Here is a 21,390-nt window from a genome sequence, read left to right as displayed (position 1 = left end):
TGGGGTTTGCATGGGGTGTGAGCACATGTGCATGATGTGTGGGGTGTATGTGTTTGTGTGTGTGGGGTGTGTGTGGGGGTGTGTTCATGGTGTGTGGGGTTGTGTGTGCATGGTGTGTGGGAATGTGAGTGTGTGTGCATGTGTGGGGTGTGCATGTGTCATGTGGGATAAGTGTGTGGTATGTGTGTTGTGTGTATACGTCAGGTGTGTGATTTGTGGTGTATGTGGTGTGTGGTGTGTGTACTGTGTGTATATGTGGGGGGTGTGTTTGGCATGCTGTGTACATGTGTGGAGTTGGTGTGTGTGGTATGCTATGTGTGGGGTGTGTGGTATGCTGTGTGCATGTGTGTGTATGTGGGGTTTGTATGTGTGTGGGTGTGTGTGCGCTATATGTGGTATGTGCTTTGTGTGATGGGGCGTGTGTGTGCGTTTGACATCCTGTGTGCCTGTGTGTAGGGTGTGTGTATGTATGAGCTGTGTGTGTGAGCTGTATGTGGTGTGTGCTATGTGTGATGTGGGGTGTATGTGTGTGTTGGGCATGCTGTGTGCATGTGTAGGGTTGTGTGTATGTGTGTTGGTGTGTGTGTGAGCTGTGTGTGGTGTGTGCTATGTGTGATGTGGGGGGGTGTGTGTGGGGCATGCTGTGTGCATGTGTAGGGTGTGTGTATGTGTGTATGTGTGTTGGTGTGTGTGTATGTTGTGTGTGGTATGTGTGGTGTGTACTATGTGTGATGTGGGGGGGGGGGTGTGTGTGTGTGTTTAGTGGTGCTGTGTGCATTGCTGGCTGGTTCTAAGGAAGCTGCACAAGTGGCCCTAGCAATCGTCCCAGGTGACGCCAGCAGTGCCCCTGCAGCTCCAGTACCATAAGTCACGCTGTTGACCTCTCGGCTAGAGCAGATGGAAGGCGCAGGTCAGTGGATAGGAGCGGCTGGGAAAGACTCACAGGGTCTGACTTTCCATCCTGGGAAGAGGGAAGTATTGCTAAGCCGCCGCACATTGGCGCTGTTTACTGCACGCCCCAGGGCTTCTCCTTGACCTCCAGTGCCTTAGGTGGGAACTCTCCAGGATGCAACTTCACCGCATCCCGAGAGCCCCGTGGCCCTGATTGACATGAAAAGCACCCCACTTCGTGGTATGGCAAAAGGCATATTCTGCCCATGGCAGTGCCAGTGCCAGGCTTTCCATTCTGACGATCCTGCTTGTTCGTCTCTTACACAAAGGAGGAGTGGCCGAGGTGCTTTCACAGCAACGGTGGCCTTCACACCCCCACTCCCTTTTCCCCACCTTCCCCCTTTTCAGCAGGAGACCCCTCTGTCTTGCACAAAGCCCAAAAAGAACAGTAAACCAAGGCAGAGCTGCTCGTGAGGCAGGCCCAGAGGGTCCCAGAGACCATGGCTGCCCTGTCCCTCTGCGTCTATCGGTCCCTCGGGCAGTGGTGCACGTATCTGTGGGACTCCGTGCATAGAGGAAAAACACTGGGCCGGGAGAACCTGATCCAAGCTCTACACGAAGCCCTTTGGCCCCTTCCTGTGCCACCTGCTGTGCGCCTGTTTCCAAAGATGCTGGAGCCCGGCGTCTGCCCATTCCTCGTGTGGTATCATCTGTTGGTTTGTCCGCTCCCCTCTCATCCACAGGGAGTCAGTCCATTTGGGGTCTGGTTTTGTCCAGCAACTGCTATGACACGCCTGTGGTTGGGCGCCCTGACCAAAAAGACAACAGTAATCAGCGAAAAGCCCAGCAACTCTCACGTGGGAATGTGTCTCCCCTGAGGGCCTTTATTTCAGAGTAGGCGGAAAGTTGTCCAGGGCGGGCACCACAATTCGTGGAGTCGGTGGGAACCTGCGGAATGTCTTTTCCTTGGGTCCTCCTTCAGCAAGTACAGGGCCCAGAACTTACGGGGACGGTCGCTGTGCCAGCGAACCTGCAGGACTCACCTTGGGTCCTCCTTCAGCAAGTACAGGGCCCAGAACTTACGGGGACGGTCACTGTGCCAGCGAACCTGCAGGACTCACCTTGGGTCCTCATTCAGCAAGTACAGGGCCCAGCATCTTACGGGGATGGTCACTGTGCCAGTGAACCTGCAGGACTCACCTTGGGTCCTCATTCAGCAAGTACAGGGCCCAGCATCTTACGGGGACGGTCGCTGTGCCAGCGAACCTGCAGGACTCACACCATGAGGTGTTTCCTTTCTATGGAGAAATGTCCTGCTCTTGTCCTTGGGGGCTACACTAAGAGCTGGGGGAGTGGAAAGACAGGTTTGCCTCTGAGCTCTAAATTGTACACACAACCCATGGTGGGCCACATGTGGATCTGTCCAGTCAGAGGAAAGAACCAGGCCACCAGCAGAACGTGCTGTCAGCCAGTCCACTGAGCACATGAACCAATCTAGAAAAGAAACCTCCATCCGGGAAAGGCGCTGGCCAAGCGTGGAACGGAGGACAGGGACTCGGGGGGCTGGCGGGTGGCTGGCACCCACTGGCCACTGTCGGGACATGGAGCCTGCGTGTCCAGCCCCGTGGAAGAACCCCCTGTGTGAAGTGTGTGCCCAGCCATCCGCCTGACGCCACTCACCGTTCAGACACCCTGGCCACCCTTCTAGTTTTGTGCTTGCCGGGCAGCCTTCTGGCTGTGTGCTGATAATTCAGTAATCATGTGGACTTGTAGTCTCCGTAATGTTGATTTCTCCTGACGAATATAGAAAATGGCTTGTGGGCATGATTTGGCTTCCTTGTAAGGGGGTCTACAAAAACTATGTGCTGATTCTAACAAGTCGAGGGTGGGGATGAGTCACTGTGGGACGATGGCTTTGGGGTCTGTTGGGCTCTGAGGCCTCATGCATATTTCGGCTGGCCTGAGTGAGCCCCCAGCACATGGACACTTAGGCCATCCCTGCCTGATCACCTCCAAGCCCTGAGCTGTCCCTGCCACATGGGATCCTGGAATGTGGCCGCCCACCCCAACACCCAGAAACCCCTCCCCGTCCCATGCCCTCGGCTTGGGGCACCCATAGCCGACTCTGCACCACCTGTGGGTGGTCTTTGGTAGAACTAATCCCACTTTGGGTTGACAGCAGGTTACATAGACTACTAGTTTGCATCAACCCAAGTGGAGATAGATAATCCATGGGGAAAGAATGATATTCAAGACCCATTTTCAGTCACTGCGTCAAGCCCTCACAGAGTCTTACTTGTGTTACATTTGTTATGAATTCACATCATTAGCACTCATATTGGAACGTAAAGCCAGAAACCTACTCCAGAGCCAAGTGACTTGCAGGGGCGAGAGGGACACAGAGAGGAGAGGCTGAATCTCAGCACCCCACTCTCAAGGCGGCATGAGTCACCTTTGCAGGAAGCCCTCGTCTCCATCCACTGATCTTAGAACTGCAGAGGGAACTTACTTTTCTATGAGAAGAGTCAGAAAACCACTGTGCGGGGCCACAGCGTTCCACAGAGCAAACCGACCCCAGTGTGGACTCTCCGTCTCTCTGGCAGCGTTCTTTAAAACACACCAGCCATAAAACAAGTTAAATGTTTTTGTTTTTGTTTTTTTCTTACTAGGTCATGTTCACGGAGGAGGATGTCAAGTTCTACCTGGCTGAACTGGCCTTGGCTTTAGACCATCTCCACGGCCTGGGGATCATCTACAGAGATCTGAAGCCTGAGAAGTAAGTGAGAAAAAACCAGGGCTGACTTCCCCACGCCCATCAGCTCCGTGTTTTTTACTGGGCCGTGTTGGTAGCCGCTGCTAGATATTTATTTCCTAAATGAGGACGTATCAGAGAGCAGGCTGGGTAGACTCGTGTGCTGGCAGGACTGGCTCAGCCATCCGGTGGAGGTGTGGCCTTGCTGATTTGCATAGGAAACGCCCAGGCCCGTTCCCACCTGACACTCATAAGGCCTGAAGGAGGGCAGGCTCAGGTGTGTGTCTGTGATGTACAGGAAGCCAGAGCTGGAGAAGGGCACGCCCACCACCCTGACCCACATTCCCGCCCTCTCTCCTGGGTGAGGCTCATCTGGCCACTGGGGACCATCTCAAACATGGCTGCCTCCAGGGCAGTTTCTCCTCCTCTGTCATCTCTTCCCCGCCGTCCTCCAGATTCAGGAAGCCCTTTCATCTACTTCAGGAAGCCCCCCGAATGTGGTCAATGAACCTCTACTCAGTTACGCGTCGGCCCCACCTCTAGGTACCCAGTCAGATCAGCTCTCCCAAGAACGTATCTAAAAGACAATGGCCCCAGAATTCCCAGGCCCAGAGTCCACTGAGATTTGTGTATCCTTGGCAATGGTGACCCGTGAGGCTATGATTTCTAGGATATTTGGTAATCTGTTCTAAATATTTGAACAATAAAGTCCCTCCAAAATAATAGTGTTCCCATTTTCCTTGTGGTGGTGTTGTTTTTACATTTTCTTTGTAGAGCCGACACATAACTAGGAGTGATCCACTTAGAAAAGACGAGATTTGGAGGATGGTATTTTAGGTTGAGTTGACCTCAGCAGTATCCCTGAGGTGAAGTAGCTGATTATCTCACTCACTCTTCACTGCCCTGAGGGGCTGATTAATGCCACCCACCCAGACCAGGGCCCATAGCCATCCCTAGATGAGGCATCACCTGGTGGCCCGGTGAGACCGACCAGCCTTGGGTACCACCAGGCAGCCCCGAGCCTGTGAGCTAAGATCAAGGGGGCCCTGGGGTCTGCAAACAGGTCTCAGCTGCTACTCCACATGCCTGCCCTGTCACCTGCGTGGTACTGAGAAAAGACAAGCCCTGCTCTGATGCTGGTGTTGTTAGATGCAGCTGTCATTTATGGGAAACAGCTGGGTTTACCCAGAAACCAGGTCACATCCCATATCCACCACAGGATGTAAAATGCATTTGCCCATGTGCTTGATGATCTGACTTCACCACCAGTCCGTGGAAAGCCACAGCTGCACATGTGAGTTGAATACGTGTGTAAATACAGCTGGAGCATCCCTCATCTGAATGTCCAAAATCTGAAATGCTCCAAAATCCAAAACTTTTTGAGCCCCAGTGTGACACCCCCCAGTGGAAAATTCCACACATAAGCCCTTAACACAAACGTGATTTCATACACAAAATTATTTAAAATATTCTGTAAATTAGCTCCAGGTGATGTGTAGAAGGCGTATATGAAACATAAATGAATTTTGTGCTCAGACTTGTGGCCCATCTCCAACATATCTCATTATATATGAGTAAATATTCCCAAATCCTAAACACTTCTGGTTTCAGGCATTTCAGATAAGGGATGCTCAACGTAGAATCATAAAAGACTTTATCTGGAGTAATCCCACGAAGAGAGTAGCCTCCTAGCAGCTGCTGTCTCCCCTCAAGAGCTGCAGCACAAGGCCAGATTTCCATTTCAAAGTGGGTCTGACCTAGAAGAACCCCGTGGTGCCGAGCCCTGGGCCTCCCCTTTCACCCCTCCCTAATTGGGAGGTGCTTCCAGAGCCTGGCCTGTCACCTTGGGTCCTTGCAAAGGTCATCCCAGAAATTAACCTCGTGTTAATTACCCTCTAAGTCGGAGTGCTGTGTTGTGAGTCTGTGTTGTGAGTCTGTGTGGACGTTGCCACTGCTCCTCCTCCCGTGGCCCTGGCTGTTGATGCCTGTGTTAGGCGCACCCGTGCATCCCACTCAGGCGGGGTACCGGTTCGTTACTCCCCTGGTCAAGCGTGATCCTATAGCTAAGAGCAGCCTTGTGTGGCGAGTAGCGGTGGCTCAAGCCTGTAATCCCAGCACTTTGGGAGGCGAGGCAGGCGGATCGAGGTCAGGAGATGCGAGACCATCCTGGCTAACCACGGTGAAACCCGTCTCTACTAAAATACAAGAAAATTAGCGGGCGGTGGTGGGCACCTGTAGTCCAGCTTCTTTCGGAGAGCTGAGGCAGGAGAATGGCGTGTGAACCGAGTAGACTTGCAGTGAGCGAGGTCAGCGCCACTGCGCCAGCCTGGGGAGCACAGAACAAGACTCCGTCTCAAAAAAAAAAAAACTAGCCTTGTTTAATTGCAGACTTGAAGGAAAAGGTTGTGTTGTTCAATTAGAATTATTAGAAAATTAATCTTGAAAGGTGCTTAATTCTGGGCAAAGATTGAATATGCCCAAAAGGCAAATATGAAAACATTTGCCTTGTTCATTATAAATTGTCATCTTAATGATATGCTGTAACTTTTCCTTCCCATTTGCAGAAAGTAGTAGGTTTTTTTTTTTAACTCTGTGGCAGATTTTTTTTAATTGTAGAAAAATACACATGACTTTTACAGTTTTACGTTTAAGTGCCCAGTTCAGTGGCATTAAGCCCATTCCCATTGCTGGACCACCATCCCCACTGTCCATCTCCAGAACTGTTTCATCTTGCAGAACCGAAGCTCTGGCCCCCTGCACAGTATGCACAGTAGCTCCCCGGCCCTCGGCACCCACCATCTACTTTCCATCTCTGTGACTCCGACTCCTCTAGGGTCCATACATTTCATATTTGTAAAATCATATAATACTTGATGTTTCGGGACGGGCTTATTTCGTCGGGCATGATGTCTTCCGGGCTCCGCTGTGCTGTAGCGAGTCAGGCTTTCCTTCCTTTCACAGGTTCCTATAAAGGTGTCACAGATTAATCCTCCAAGCCTTGCCTGTTTCCAGCCCACTTCCTGGTCTCTTTAGGGCGAGGCTGGTACCTCCCAGCATCTGGAAGAACAGGATTTAATTACAGCCAAATAAATACATAAATAGGGAAAGTTTGGGGCCACAGGGGTGTCAAAGTATCACAGCCCAGACTCCAGCCTGACGTTCAGGGAAGAAGGGATTTGCGCCTGCACCCAGCCCTTTACGGACCCTGCCTCCATTGTCTATGCAGGGTCCGCCCCACGGCAGGATACCTGGGAGGAGCAAAGGCAACTCTCACGTCAGGCACGTGGCGTGACAAGGGCTTGGCAGGGAACAAGACAGGGACCCACTGGCCCGCAGGGGTGCCAAGCCGGGAGCAGGTCTCATCCCAAGATGTACCTGCTGAAGCCTGAAGCTCCTTGGTGCCATGGCCCCTGCTTGTGCAGGCTTCACCTGGGATAGGTCTCAAGAGCCAGGGCAGGGATCAGGGGAGGATACATGGGAGAAGAAGGGGGTCTTTGGACATCAAAGGCATCCCGAGTGCAGAAACATTCCTTCTGTGAGGCTCTGGGTCTCCACAGGCCAGGGCGGTCCCAGGACACTCTCCACCTGTGCTTCATGCACAGCAGTCTGGAGGGCTCCCAGACCTTCCCTGGGGACCCACGAAGGTCTAAAGCCAGCAGTCCCCAGCCGCAAGAACACACATGCCTTTGTCCAGGAGGTGTGGCACCAAATGCGTTGTTGAGCTGGGAGCTGTGGAGAAGGGAGGCACGATGGGAAAGCCCACTGCACAAGCCATGGGGACCTCCTGGGCCAGCTTCATCAGGGGTCCCTGAAGACGTCCACCCGCAGCTGCCCCGCAGCTCCTCTCTGAGCTCTGCGTGCCCGTCAGCAGGCTGGGTCTCTTTCTAAATCATCTGTTTTCTTTCCCTTTCTTTTAGCATCCTCCTGGATGAAGAGGGACATATTAAGATCACAGGTTTGTAAAAGATGGCAGGCTGCCTCCGTGGCTTCATCTCAGCCCTGGTAACTGGGGACCACCTCAAAGCCCAAGCCCTCTTATTTAGACCACCCTTCCCTTTGCCAGATGCTTGTCTCTGATTTGGCAGAATTTTCTATAGCTACAGACTGGTTATGGCATTGTACATCTTCATAACATCCAGAACCATGCAACTTCCCCGGTGGCCCCTTCTTTTCCCTCTCCCCCGCCAAGCTCTGTTTGCTGGGCTCCTTAGTATCGCTGGGTGTTTAGTTCAGGAGTCCCAATGCCCAGTGCTGACCTTAGGGCAGACATCTGGTGTCTCGCTGGAGTGCGGCCTGCAATGTGGGCCTTGCTGATGCCCAGTGCCAACCTGAGGGCAGACATGTGGAGTGTCGCTGGAGTGCGGCCTGCACTGCTGTCCTCACTGATGCTGTCCCTGCCTCCTCCTCACTCCCTGGACTGTGGTGGTGGCCACGTGACTGCCCTCCCTGTTTCTATCTAAGCCACCGGCAAGTTTAGTCAAACTGGAAACAGCTCCTCTAGTCTCAGGACACCCCATTTGTATTAGTTCCCTATTGCCCGAAGGCAAGCTCACGTGGTCCTGCTTTCGCTGAGCAGGGCTCTGCCACACCCACCTGGAAAGGGGGCAGAGCCCACAGAAGGACACTGATGCCCACCTGTGTGGTACCCCCGAACACACCCAGAGACCGAGGCAGTGTGTGTGCTTTGTTTCCCCGAACACACCCAGAGACCGAGGCAGTGTGTGTGCTTTGTTTCCCCGAACACACCCAGAGACCGAGGCAGTGTGTGTGCTTTGTTTGCATGTAGATTTCGGCCTGAGTAAGGAGGCCATTGACCACGACAAGAGAGCGTACTCCTTCTGCGGGACAATCGAGTACATGGCCCCCGAGGTGGTGAACCGGCGAGGACACACGCAGAGCGCCGACTGGTGGTCTTTCGGCGTGCTCATGGTGAGCCTGCCCCGACCCTCTTCCGTGCTATGGTGGCTGTTCCCCATGTGGACCCCTGTCCCCAGGTTGGTTCAGAGGTCCCGGAATGCGGAAGAAGGCAGTGCGTGAGGGCTTGGGACACAAGGCAAGTATCCAGGCCAGGCATTTCCCGGCAGCCTCCTCCCCATCCCGCGTCCCCACCTCAGAAAGTGGGGCTGGGATGCAAACGAGATTGCAGACGTGTGAGGAGTTGAACCCTCTTTATGCTTGGTGCTCTTGGGGCTTAGCGTGATGATTACAAGAGACGCCATGATTTTCGTATTAAAATATTTTTCTTATTTAAACACAGAATCCTTGCACTTAGTTACAAACAGACGTACATGGAGTTAGGCATTTTTGCATCGGTGTCTGGAAAAGTGAATTGTCTCTGTCACGTGTGAACAGACAGAGTGCACAACCGAACCCGGTCTGGACGGGGCCTTCTGCACCCTAGGAACGGTGTGGGCTCCTTTTCCAATCCTCAGCAGACCCTCCCTCCCTCCGCCAATCCCACCCTCCCAGCTGGGCAGGGGGCTCGTGACCTCAGGGTGGAGCAAGCGTGCAGTGAGTGCTCTGGAATCTGACCTGGATGACAATGGGGTTGTGGCATTTCAGGGGTATCCCGCACTCCGGCCTGTGCATCACACGCAGGAGGAAACTGAGGCCGTGAGCACTTTAGGAAATGGGATGAAGGTTGCTCCGCTGGCGTGTGGCAGAACTGTGTGCCTGCCAATCCCAGTTCCCTTCAGAGTTCAGGCCGCCTCTCCTCCCACCACACCCCACCCCTCATCCCCTTGCTAGGGAACCCCAGTGCTGAGTCCTGCGATGTCTCCTGGGGAACCCCTGGCTGGTACCCAAGGCCTCACTGGTCCTTTGCCACTTGGGTCACTTCACTGCACCACTCTCTAGGCTCTGGCCTCGGCCCCAGGAGCTCACAGACCCTGGCTGTGTCCCACGTGCCTGCACGGGCTGCTCACCTCTCCCTGCGGGGCAGACATACATTAGACGAGCTCCGGAGATGGGTGTCCACAGCCTAACCCAGAAAGCCAATTCGCAGTCAGATGCCCACATCACATTCGTGGCTGCTCCTGCCTGTGGAAGCCCCTTCCCTCCCTGGTCATTCCTGCCTGGTAAAGCGAGTCACAACAGAGAGAGTCATGCAGTTCAACACGTGAGCACAGGCATGACGCTTGAGAGAATGCCTGCAGCAAAGCGAGGGGCCCACGAGCTCAGCCAAGAGGATGCTGCTGTGGATTTATTTTTTATTATTATTCAGACCTTCAGTGGCACCAGCTAAGGGGCAGGTCCTCTCCACGTGGAGACCACCGAGCTAAGTCCCCCATGGTCACCTCTGATACCACTTCTGCTTTCCTGTCCATGCAGAGAACACTGAGCTAAGTCCCCCACGGTCACCTCTGAGACTACCTCTGCTTTCACCTCCATGTGGAGACTACCGAGCTAAGTCTTACCCCACCATCATCTGAGAGCACCTCCGCTTTCCTTCCACTGAAAGAGTTTTTCTTTAGATACGTCAGTGAGACAGGTTCGCTTTGCTGTCTTGGAGGTGGTTCCACTCCCTTCCACATATGTCGGTTTCCTGTGTGACCCTGGCTGGTGAGTGGTGGGTGAGGGCAGCGGGGATAGCCTTGTGGAGGCCTCTCACGCTGGTGCAGGTTTTGCTGGCGCAGGGAATTCTGACATTGCCTTTGCCAGCGCTGGGCTATGGGTCCAAGCTTATAGTCTGTGGCTTCAGGAGAGATTCCAGTTCTTATACCCCTCCTGAGAACCCCAAATTCCTCCAGAGAGCAGGGCTGGCCACGCTGCACACCCAGGCTCCCTGAAAGGGCTCCTGGCATCCTCCTGTCTCTGGCTCCTATCCTGTAACTCTGAGCTCACGAGTGGCCCATACAGCAGTGCTTCAGGCCAGCCTTTGTGTAATGAGCAAGGTCATAAAATGCTGCCACCCGGCTCTCAGGCAAACCGATATTTAAAAGAACAAGAGGCCAGGCTGGAGTGGAGAGGAGTACCTTAGCAGAGAAAAGCGCAGCCAAAACACCACATATAAGTCAAAACCAACCGGACTTAGTTTTGTGAGGTTTCTGGGGGGGTCGGCGGAGGCGGGAGTTGATATTCTTCTGTTTCTTCTATTAAGGCAACAGATCATAAACCTTTCTCATAATATAAAATATATCTTTAATCTTTTTCTTGTGTCTTTTTGTTTGTTTGTTTTTGAGACGGAGTCTCGCTGTGTCGCCCAGGCTGGAGTGCAGTGGTGCGATCTTGGCTCACTGCAACCTCCGTCTTCTAGGTTAAAGCAATTCTCCTGCCTCAGCCTCCCAAGTAGCTGGGACTCCAGGCACCCGCCACACCCAGCTAATTTTTTTTTGTATTTTAGTAGAGACGGGGTTTCATTGTGTTGCCCAGGCTGGTCTCGAACCCCCAAGCTCAGGCAATCTGCCAGCCTCGGCCTCCAGAAGTGCTAGGATTATAGGAGTGAGCCACCACACCCAGCTTTTCTGGCCTTTATTGCTACAAATTTAAAAAACAAATGGAGAAGCTGAAAGAGAAAAAAAAATAGGAGAACAGAAAAGACATCAAAGGAATGATCCAAAGATGGAGACACAAGGAGGGGCCAGAAGAAGAGGAAATGAGACCACGCTGCATTCGTGTTGCTCCAGCAAACTCCTTCCGGGTTCCCTCCCACCATCAGCCCTAAGACAGAAGCACCACTGCCAGTGGCCTTTGCTGACCCTGGCAGGGTTGGTGGCTCTGGCTGGTGTTTTCGCGGCACTCCTGGCTTGCCACTGCTCTAACATCTACCATCTTGTATCGTCATTGTCTGTCTCTCTGAGTGTCTCCTGGCACGTGGAGTTTCTTAAACACCAGTCACCCTTACCCAGGATGCCCCAGCACAGACAAAAGTGCCTGTACCCGGCCAGGCCTCCAAGGGACCCATGAGGGAGTGACGACACCAGGGTGGAAGCAGAGAGGCACTCACACCCAGACCCAGTACCCGGCGGCCCTCACCCGTCCTGGAGTCCCTGCCCTCCCCGTCCCTAGAGCGTGGAGAAGATGGCATTGAGAGCTTCTGAAGGAGGCCTGGCCCAGCACTGCCCGGCACGTCAACACACCAGGCACCCTCCTCCCACATGCCTCCCTGGGCACAGGACATTTCTTACTGAATTGTTCACTTGTTTGCTGGGATCGTCCCACGTTCAGTGTCTCGTGACAGCTGGGGAAGGGGTCCAGCTCCAGAACGGCTGTGTCCCTCTCGAGCCCGAGGCAGGGCTGGCTGTTGCAGTAGTGACCACAAGCTAAGGCTGCCCGGCCATCTTCACATTGGATCTCAACCTGACAATCTTCAATCCGGCAGGAAAGACTGTTTTCTTTCTGTGCACAAAAATGAAAACTAAAGCTCAAAGAGCCTAAGTGTCGGGCTCAAGATCACATATTGTCCCAGAAACACATTCTCATTTAGTCCCGCCCGCCCACGTGGTGACGGGCCACACACAAGCAAAGGTCTTGACTGTGGGGGCCTCACGCTTCCCACACTTCCGTGGGTGGCACTGTAGTGACTCTGGAATTCCCTCATTTGTGAGCAGATGATGGGCCTCGGGTGACCTTTCAAGTCATATCTTACCCAAGCCTTGTAAGGATCGGCAGAGCCATGGTAGCGCATGAGGGGTCAGGTTTTGGGCAAGAAGGCTGAGGCCGGGAAGTGTGGGTCAAGCCTGTGGTAATCCCAGACACTTTGGGGAGGCCGGGAGATGGGCGGATCACAAAGGCCAGAGGATCAGACCATCCTATTACAATACGGTGAAACCCTGGCCTCTACTAAAAAATACAAAAACCCACATGAGGTGGCAGGCCTGTGGTCCCAGCCATACTGGAGGCTGAGGCGGGGAGAATGGCGTGAACTCCGGGAGGCTGGAGCTTGCAGTGAGCTGAGATCCGCCACTGACTCCAGCCTGGGCGAGGAGCCAGACTGGGCTCTCAAAAGCAAGGCTTGGCACCCTGGAGGCCAAGCAGAAGGAGGAGGTCCGTGAGTGGGTGCGCTGGGCCCATCCCTGAGATGGATATGTGCTGGGATCTCTTCCCAAGGAGCAGCATCCACAAGTGCCCTCCACAGACCTGGAAGGAAGGATGCCTGTGCCAGAGGTGGGAAGTCAGTGTCCCTGAATAAAATTCCGTGTCTGAAATTAGGAGCTTGTACCTGGAGAAGAACGTGCAAACCTGGTGGCCGGCTGCATAGTGATGTTTGTAGAATTTCCAGCACTCCTCTATGCCAGACTGGAGCCACTTTCTAGAAGGATATTTGGGTTGTGTTTTGTAAACATCTAAAGCATCTCTTGAGCACTCTGGTTTCATGAGACCACTTTATCCTTCTCCTGTTTCTTAACCACGGGCACGGAATGTTCTGGACATCCCGCCTCAGGTGCCGTGTAATGTGTCCTTATGCCACCATAGTAAACATGGATGGTTCTGAGCTCAGGCTCTGCCGCTTGCAGCTGGACCATTCATCTGTAGATGGTTGTGAGGAACGGCACCTTCCAAGGCTGTTTTGAGACTGAGATTCTTGGCACTCAGAGTTGGATGCAGCACATGGAGCGAGAGCAGCTTGGATTAGAGGGCGTGTATCTGTGCACGCAGGGACCTCCACACACGGGCCTGGATCAACACAGCTGTCCGAGACCCAGCCCCTCCATACCTGCAAAGCCAGGCCCTCTGCCACTTCAAGTCATCCGTCTCAGGACAGGGCTTGTCCTCACCTGTTTTCAGATTAAAATGTTAGCTTGCTTGTGGTGCCCTTTTAAGAACGGTGATCGGCCAAGTAAACTTGAAATCGAGGCTCCTGTCACAAAGGGTCTTGTGTCACACAGGCAAACGTCTTGACTGTAGGGGCTCCATGCTTCCCAGAGTCTCCTCCTTCCCCTGCCCCCAGTACCACTGGCCTCCATGAGGTGCATCCTGCCTGTGCCAGGGCCACCACTCTTTCCAGGTTCCTTAGCTGTCCCTTTAGACAGGGCTTCTCAGCCAGCACTGTTGAGGTTAGGACTGGACACTTCCTTGTTGTGGGACACCTTGTGTGTCATAGGATGTTTAGCAGCATCCATGTCTCCCGCACTGGATGCCTGTAGCACCAGGACCCCCGGGCATGACAGCCAGAAATGTCTCTAGTCGTTAGGAAATGTCCCCTGGCATACAACAGTGATCCCAGTTGAGAAGCACTGCGTTACGTCTGTCCAATTACCTTCCCAGAAGCATGGGGCCTGCACCCTGTGGAGCTGTGGCTGCATCTCCTTGAGCCCCTCTGTGCCTGTCTGCAGCCTGGTCTCAGTGCCAACTGGGAAAGAATCCCTTGGAGTGTCCCCCCTCCCCTGGTGCGTGTACTTGACTGTGGGACCCCAAGATGAACCTTGGCTTTTCTCAGTTCACCCCGGAAGCCTTGGCCAGCCTCAGTGCTGCTCAACAACACGCCAAAAGTCTCACTGTAAATAACGTCGCGAGAAAGTCGTCAGCAGCCTGAGTCAGTAATGCTTCAGTACTGAAAAGTTCCCGGGCAGCTCGATTCAGACAACCATACTGAAATTATCTCCCTTCTCCACAGAAAGGGGTGGATAAGGGGATGGGAAAGGCAGCAGAACCCCATGGCTGGTGGAGGCTGCAGAGTCCACACCTCACCCTCAGTATCACCCCACCATCAGCAGCACCTTCATCACCAAGAAGCAGTTAATGAATATCCATGGGTGCTGTGCTGGGTGTTCTCTGGCTGAATAGATGGTTGGGGACCTTCTACCATGTGGATGGAGGAAGAAGGGGAGGAGGAGAGAGAAACAAAGCAGTGGACCCTGATCACAAGGGAATCATCTTCAAAAGCTAAAAAGAAATCACCAGACCAGGCGCAGTGGCTCACACCTGTAATCCCAGCACTTTGGGAGGCCAAGGCGGATGGATCACTTGAGGTCAGGAGTTCAAGACCAGCCTGGCCAACATGGCAAAACCCTGTCTCTACTAAAAAAAAAAAAAAAAAAATACAAAAATTAGCCAGGCATGGTGATGCATGCCTGTAGTCCCAGCTACTTGGGAGGCGGAGACAGGAGAATCACTTGAACCCAGCGGGCGGAGGTTGCAGTGAGCCGAGATCGTGCCCTTGCACTCCAGCCTGCGCGATGGTGCAAGACTCCATCTCAAAAAAAAAAAGGAAAAAATATCACCAAACAAATGTATGCAAGATACCAGTCCATCAGCAAAAAATAAATGATATCCAGGCATCCGGATAGGTACCATTTGTGTAACAAGGATTAAACGGTGTGTACGGGATGACAGTTTTCTCGTTTCACAGAGCCAGAAGTCTTGTCCTTGGAAATGGGATTTCATAGTGCTATTAATAGACTCAAAAAAGAGAAAGAGCAGAATAGGAAAGGAGTTCCCTTTGCTAATACAGTCTATTCTGAGAGATATTTCAGTGTGTGTGATCAGCTTATAAACTTTCATCCTGTTTTACCAGACGAACAGCTCATCTGCCAGTCAGAGCATTCTGGCCTTTCCAATTTAATTACACTTGTCTCTTTTTCAATTCTCATCTGGACCCCCTTCCGCCTGCTTTTTATTACTTTTGTATTTATTGATTGCCTGCAGCCTGTCTGCTCTGAGTTCCCTCACTTCCTCAGTGCACAGGATGGACAGCACATTTTAATGTGACAGAACAGGCTTCAAACGTCAAAGCTGGTGGAAAAGTTTCCATTTCTTTTAAAATGTTTTCAGAAAGCAGACTGGTAATATTAAAAGCCTTAAATGCATTCATTTCTTTAAGATTATAATTTCACTCCTAGCAGCCTATCATAAGAATAAATCCAAATCTTAGGAAATCATCTGTGCACATTTCAGTAGTACTTATAATAGCAGAAAATTGCAAATGTCCTAAGTGTACAGCAGTAGATACACTCATGATTACATTTTGGCATATCCACATGTTTGTTAAGTGATATTACAAAGATTTCATCATAACCATTGAAAGTTTTATATTATTCTGTGAAAAGTTAGTATACAAAACCTTATCTGTGTTTTTAAAACAAAATAAAAAACAGCTAGAAAAAATTACTAGGAGGAATTAACAAATGTTAATTTTGGATATCTTTGGGTAATGGAATTCTGCGTGATTTTTTTTTGGTCTTTCTACTTTGTGTATCTCCCAAGATTTTCAAACTGCAAAGGACGAATGCTGGAGGATGAATTCTAAAAGGGCAGAGACACATGCAGTAAAAAATAAAGATGAGAGAGAATTCAATAAGATCACGTAAACACCTGCTTCCCCGTAATTTAAACTGACTTGAAAGACATGAAGTAGGATTGATCCTTGGGCACATTTCACTTAGATTCAGGATCTTATTTTTATGAAAAGATTGGTTGCTGCCGCCACCCTAGTTTCTTTTGTGAGAAGCAGTCAGCTGTGCACTTTGCTCTGATGAGACCATTCCGGGTCACGGCTTCCAGAGTGCGTGTAATCACCGCTGCATGTGCCTGGGGGAGTTGGTGCAAGAAAGAAACTCATGCTCAGAAAAGGCTGCGCTCGGTCCCCTCTTTAAGCTCTGTCCTGGCAGATGTCCAGTAATAACAAAATAAGGATGTAGGGTGTGGCAGCTGTATCTGAGAGGTTGCTGTGCCACTGTCCTTATCAGAGGCTAATGGCCATGGTCAGGTCTATCTCGTGCTGGAAGCACTCTGGCCCCTGCGTCCTGGCATGCATGGGTGTTCAACACGAGCTAGCTGTTCTCCTCCTCCTCCTCCTAGCTCATCCCTTCCACAACACCTGCCAGGGCAGGACAGGGTCCTAAACCGCATGTAAGATGTGTTCGTCCAAACTGCCTGACCACAGGACCCCGCTCTGCCTCTTTTCTCTGCCGTACTCGGCGCCTGCTGGCCTGCCACAGAGTGTGATTATCTACCACATCTGTCATTCACCCGTCTCATCCACCAAATGGCAAGCTCTGTGAGGCAGTTTTAGTCACTGTTGTACCACAAGCCCATAGGCCAGTGGTTACACTTGACTGATGGAGATTTTGAATGAGGAAATGGACATGGTAGCAGGCTGCCCCGCTGGGGTGCTTCGCCATTAAGCCGGGTCCGTCTGGATGAATGAACTCACTGTGCTCTGTGTTTCCCTGCAGTTCGAGATGCTCACGGGGTCCCTGCCGTTCCAGGGGAAGGACAGGAAGGAGACCATGGCCCTCATCCTCAAGTGAGTAGTGTGGGAGCCCCCACAGAGACCTGTGAACACCCTCTGATATCAAGAGCTGCCGCCTCTGAACCTGAAACTGTGAAGTTCTAATTACATTGCTAGGCTTACATGCTGAAGTATTGTAAGCTGTTTTCTAAAAGTCACGGTTTTACACAGAATGGTAGCACTCTTCCACCAGTAGCAGTGGTGATAGGGTGCTGGGCATTCTAGTGACAGTGAGTCAAGGGAGCAGTTGCTGGTTTGGCTCATCCTGCTGAGTGGTTCTGGTGAACTCTTCTACCATAGGTAGTTTTCCATCAGTAAGTCACTTAGAATGTGTAGTGGCTGGTTTTCAAGTGTGATGATTGGTGACCTCCCAGAAGTAAAGTGTAGACAGAAAAAGACACAAGGCCTACAGGGCCTTGTCCAGAGAGACCCTGCTACAGGGAAAGGAGCAAGGGTCTCCTTTCCCTCCCCACCTGCTGACCCCATTCTTACAGCACTCCTGGTTGACCTTGGCAGGACTCAGTATTATTTTACCATGTGACTGGTTACAAACCATTTTCTGCTTAATTCTCATGAAAAATCATTTACTAAGCCAAGGTTTTGCTCTCAGACTGTAGGAAGAAGCCTGATCCCCATGCCACCTTGCCATAGAATCCTAAATGTGAGCAGACACCGCCGACCATCACTGTCCCAGAGCAGATGGAAGGAGGGCAGGAAACAGAGAGGCTGGGAGTCCCTAATCAGTTCCTTCCTAAGTGAGGCCACTTGGTGGAGGAGTCATAAAGCCATTTGTCCTCATGAGCCACTCTTGCCAACTCTGTTTGCAAATGGGCACGTAACTTTGATAAAATTGAGAATCACCTAAAACACCACCAGCTCGGCTTTTGTAAGCTCTGTCCTTATGCAGATGGAAGGAGAGAGGGGAGTGAAGGAAGCTCCATCGTGAGGATGCTTTTGTAAAGCTAAGAAGTGTCTTTTTATTTCATCAGCCTTTTCCTCCATCAAGGGACCTTGAATTGCAGCAGACACTAAGAGCTGCAAGTCAGGACCTTCGCGTGATTCTCGTTGTTCGAATTTTAAGGGAGAACAGGTTCTTTACTTTTTCTAAAGCTGGAATAATCCCTGACAGCAAGTCACGGGTGTGGTGTGGCCTCAGGGCATTCCACTTGGGAGGGATGGAGAATTTCTGGAGGGGAGCACCAGGTTCTGTGCCCGGAGTTTCAGTGTCCTCTGAGGACCCTGGTGGCCCTGAGACCCTCCTGGGGTTTGCAGGTCCTCCTCTCGCAGATTTTCTTCGTAGCATCGCAACAGACTGAGCACAGGGCAGACAAGAGGGTCCAGCTGTCTCCTGTGAGCCAGGAAGAGACCCACCAAAATGCAGAACAACGCCACGAAAGGCTTTTTATATGTTTGTTTGGGAAAACATAGATAATTTCCATTAACAATGCTATTTATGTTAATGAGAGTGTTACTGTTTTTTAATGATTTTATTAAATAATACGTTTATTAATAAAAATATTTATTAAAATGAATTAAATATAAATTATACAGATTTCTCACTTTACTTTCTACTGTGGTAAATATCACAGCTGTATTCCACATAAACAAAAGCTCTTTGGTGTCCTCAGTAACTTTTAAAGCATAAAAGGGTCCTAAGACCCACGTGTTAGAGCATGGCTGCTCTGGGTGACTGTGACTGAGGTCTCTGAATGCTGACTGGGGCCCTCTTTATAGCTTGTCCTTGTTCTCCTAAAATAGATCCTAAAATAGGATTCTGTTTTTCAGAGCCAAGCTGGGGATGCCGCAGTTTCTCAGTGGGGAGGCACAGAGTTTGCTGCGAGCTCTCTTCAAACGGAACCCCTGCAACCGGCTGGGTAAGAGTCCCCGGGACACCCCACCACGGGACACCCCACCATGGGAACATGCAGGGTGCTGCCCCCCGAGCCACATTGGAGACGTGGAGGGCTACCCACCTGCTCTGGCCCAATGCTGACTGAGGTCACTGAAAACAGACCTCACCTAGAGGTTGAAATAGTACCAGTGCCATCTGAGCTCCAGGAAAAGAGGCCCCTTCACAGCTTCTAAAACACATAGTTGCTGCCAAAATACCATAAGCTGTTTTCTAAAAGCCCCTGGTTTTACCCAAAATGGTAGTATTCTACCAATCTGACTTCCCTGAGTTTTGAAAGTCTATCAGCTAAGGACAGAACCGTTGAAAAGCTGCTTCTAATTTAATTTTCCCTAAATTAAGAAACCTCCACATCTGTTAAAATCAGGATCTACTTTAATATTAACTACTGATTGATTTTCTTTTTGTGTATGTGACAGTGTATTGAGGGTTACTCCGTGGGCTGGGCAGGTCTTAGCGAGTGGGCGTGGCCGTGTTGTCTCAGAGTCAGACAGCAGCCGGAGCAGGGTGTTTCCGGTTCAGACAGCAGCCGGAGCAGGGTGTTTCCGGTTCAGACGGCAGCCGGAGCTGGTGCTTCCGGTTCAGACGGCAGGCGGAGCAGGGTGTTTCGGGTTATTTTATTACACAAGAAAACAAAAGGAACACGTTCTGTTCTGGTTTTTTGTTTTTTTTTTTTTTTTTTTTTTTTTTTAACTCTAACCTCACAAATAGAAGACATATCAGAGGGAAAGGCAAAAATTAAATCAGGAAATATTTCATTTCGGAAAAAATACTAGATTTTCCTCTCTGCGTGCCCCAACCCCAAAGAAGGATGGACCCATTTAGCTTCTTCCCCACATCAGCTTCCATTGCAGGGAACTTTTGCACTAATTTGCAATCCTTCAGTGATTAAAAGTGAAGTTAGTCAAAAGTACCTTCCTACTCCACAGTAATATTTTCACAATATGAGGTAACTGATGTGTAACTTTGTGATCTTAGAAAAAAGGAGTTAAGGTGATTTTTAAAAATCAACATCTATGTATTTAAAGTACTGAGTAGTAATTCCCATGAAATTCATCTTGTAATGAATTGTCATAGTTGTATTCACCTAATTAAACACATTTACATCCAACTTCTAATCCAGATGTTTACCACGTAAACCACTCTTCCTTCCTGCGGATTCGTCTTCATAGGAATTCTTTACTTTATGTAAGGATGTCCCATAGTTGTCTTTACGAGGCAGTTCTCCTCCATGTAAGCAGATATTTTAAATCCCACTTTACAGACCTTTCAGTGATCACCCACCGTCGATGCCTTTGTCCACTTGGCCTATTTCCATTCTTCCACACAACGCAGTAAAGCAATTCCTCCTTGTCACTGAGCACCTCTGCGTGCCAAGCGTGGCTACCAGGAGAGCAGGTGACATGGTGAGCTCCCCGTGGCGTGGGTGACATGAGAGCAGGTGACATGGTGAGCTCCCTGTAGTGTGGGAGCCATGAGAGCGAGTGACGTGGTGAGCTCCCCGTGGCACGGGTGACGTGAGAGCGGGTGACACGGTGAGCTCCCTGTGGCGCAGTGATGTTACAGGGTGTTCTGCCATCACTGTCTGCCAGTCACTGCGGGCCAGTCGAGAAAGCCAGGGCACGTGGGTGTGTCATCGCTGTCTGCTGGTCACTGCAGGCCAATCCAGAAAGCCCAGGGCACATGGGTGTGTGTCAAGAGAGTAAATCCCTGCAACATTTCAGCACCTTGGTAAAACCATCAAAATGTTAAACGTATGCACCCTTTTGCCCGGAAGTGTTACTGCCAGAAATCTCTCCAACAGAAATAGCCATACCCACATAAAAGGGATACAAATAAATAGTGTTTACCAAATATCTTCCTGTTTAACAAAGACCTGAAGATGAAGTAAGCCTTGATCGATAAGGAAGTCATTGAATCAATTACAAAACATCCACACCACGGCCTGGGGCTGGAGGACAGTGTCTCGGCCATGGTTCTGCACCATCCACATTTTGGGCTGGTTAATTCTTGTTTTGGGAGCTGCTCCGTGCATTGGGGCTGTTTAGCAGCATCCCCACCCCCACCCCGTGATGATCAAACATCTCCTGACATTGGCAACGTCCCCCTGCTGAGAATCTCCACATTGCTGGTACTGACATGGAAGGGCCAGAGTCTAGACTGAATTGCAGCCCGCATGGCTGGAGAGTGTAGACTCGCCCTGCAGTGGAGCCCGTGCCACCCACACCCCAGTGCATCTGTGCCAGGGCACATGGCACCATTGGACCCAGCCCCCAATGCCACCTGGCAGGGCCCTGTGCTGGTGTCTGTGGAAAGGACTGTGTCCAGTGCATTGGATGAAAACTAGCTAGTAGATCACTGCATACATTTTACAGCACTGTCCCCAGTCGTGGGTCTGAGAGGCTGGGGAACTGTCACCCAGACAGAGGCAGGTTCCTTAGAGGGATATTCGCCAACAGTGCTGTGGACAAAGCTGAAGGCCCCAGCAGAGCAGCCCCAAGTCACCGAGATGCCAGTTGGGGGCGATAATGAGATGGGAGGCCCAGGATAGAGAGTGCTCGGGACCAGAGAGGAGGACACCTGGTCAGGGTAGAGGGCCCGTGCTGCAGCACACAAAGGGGCACTGTGTGCGTGTGTGTGTGTGTGCGCACGCTCACAGGTGTGTGG

At 51.2% G+C, this 21,390-nt stretch overlaps 1 protein-coding gene across 1 annotated transcript in view; it reads left to right on the top strand.

Annotated features, from left to right (window-relative positions):
- The window catches only part of RPS6KA2 (ribosomal protein S6 kinase A2), a 455,610-nt gene that overhangs the window by 363,363 nt on the left and 70,857 nt on the right, over positions 1-21,390 (top strand). The window contains 5 exon segments of the mRNA XM_031667562.1: positions 3,561-3,667; positions 7,561-7,598; positions 8,430-8,572; positions 16,759-16,829; positions 18,600-18,688. Coding sequence (XP_031523422.1) covers positions 3,561-3,667; positions 7,561-7,598; positions 8,430-8,572; positions 16,759-16,829; positions 18,600-18,688 — 448 coding nt within the window.

The sequence above is a fragment of the Papio anubis genome, chromosome 6 (genome assembly GCF_008728515.1).
Source record: "Papio anubis isolate 15944 chromosome 6, Panubis1.0, whole genome shotgun sequence".
Classification (NCBI taxonomy): Eukaryota; Metazoa; Chordata; class Mammalia; order Primates; family Cercopithecidae; genus Papio; species Papio anubis.
Note: the sequence above shows the minus strand (reverse complement) of the source record. Positions and strands in the feature narration are given on the sequence as shown.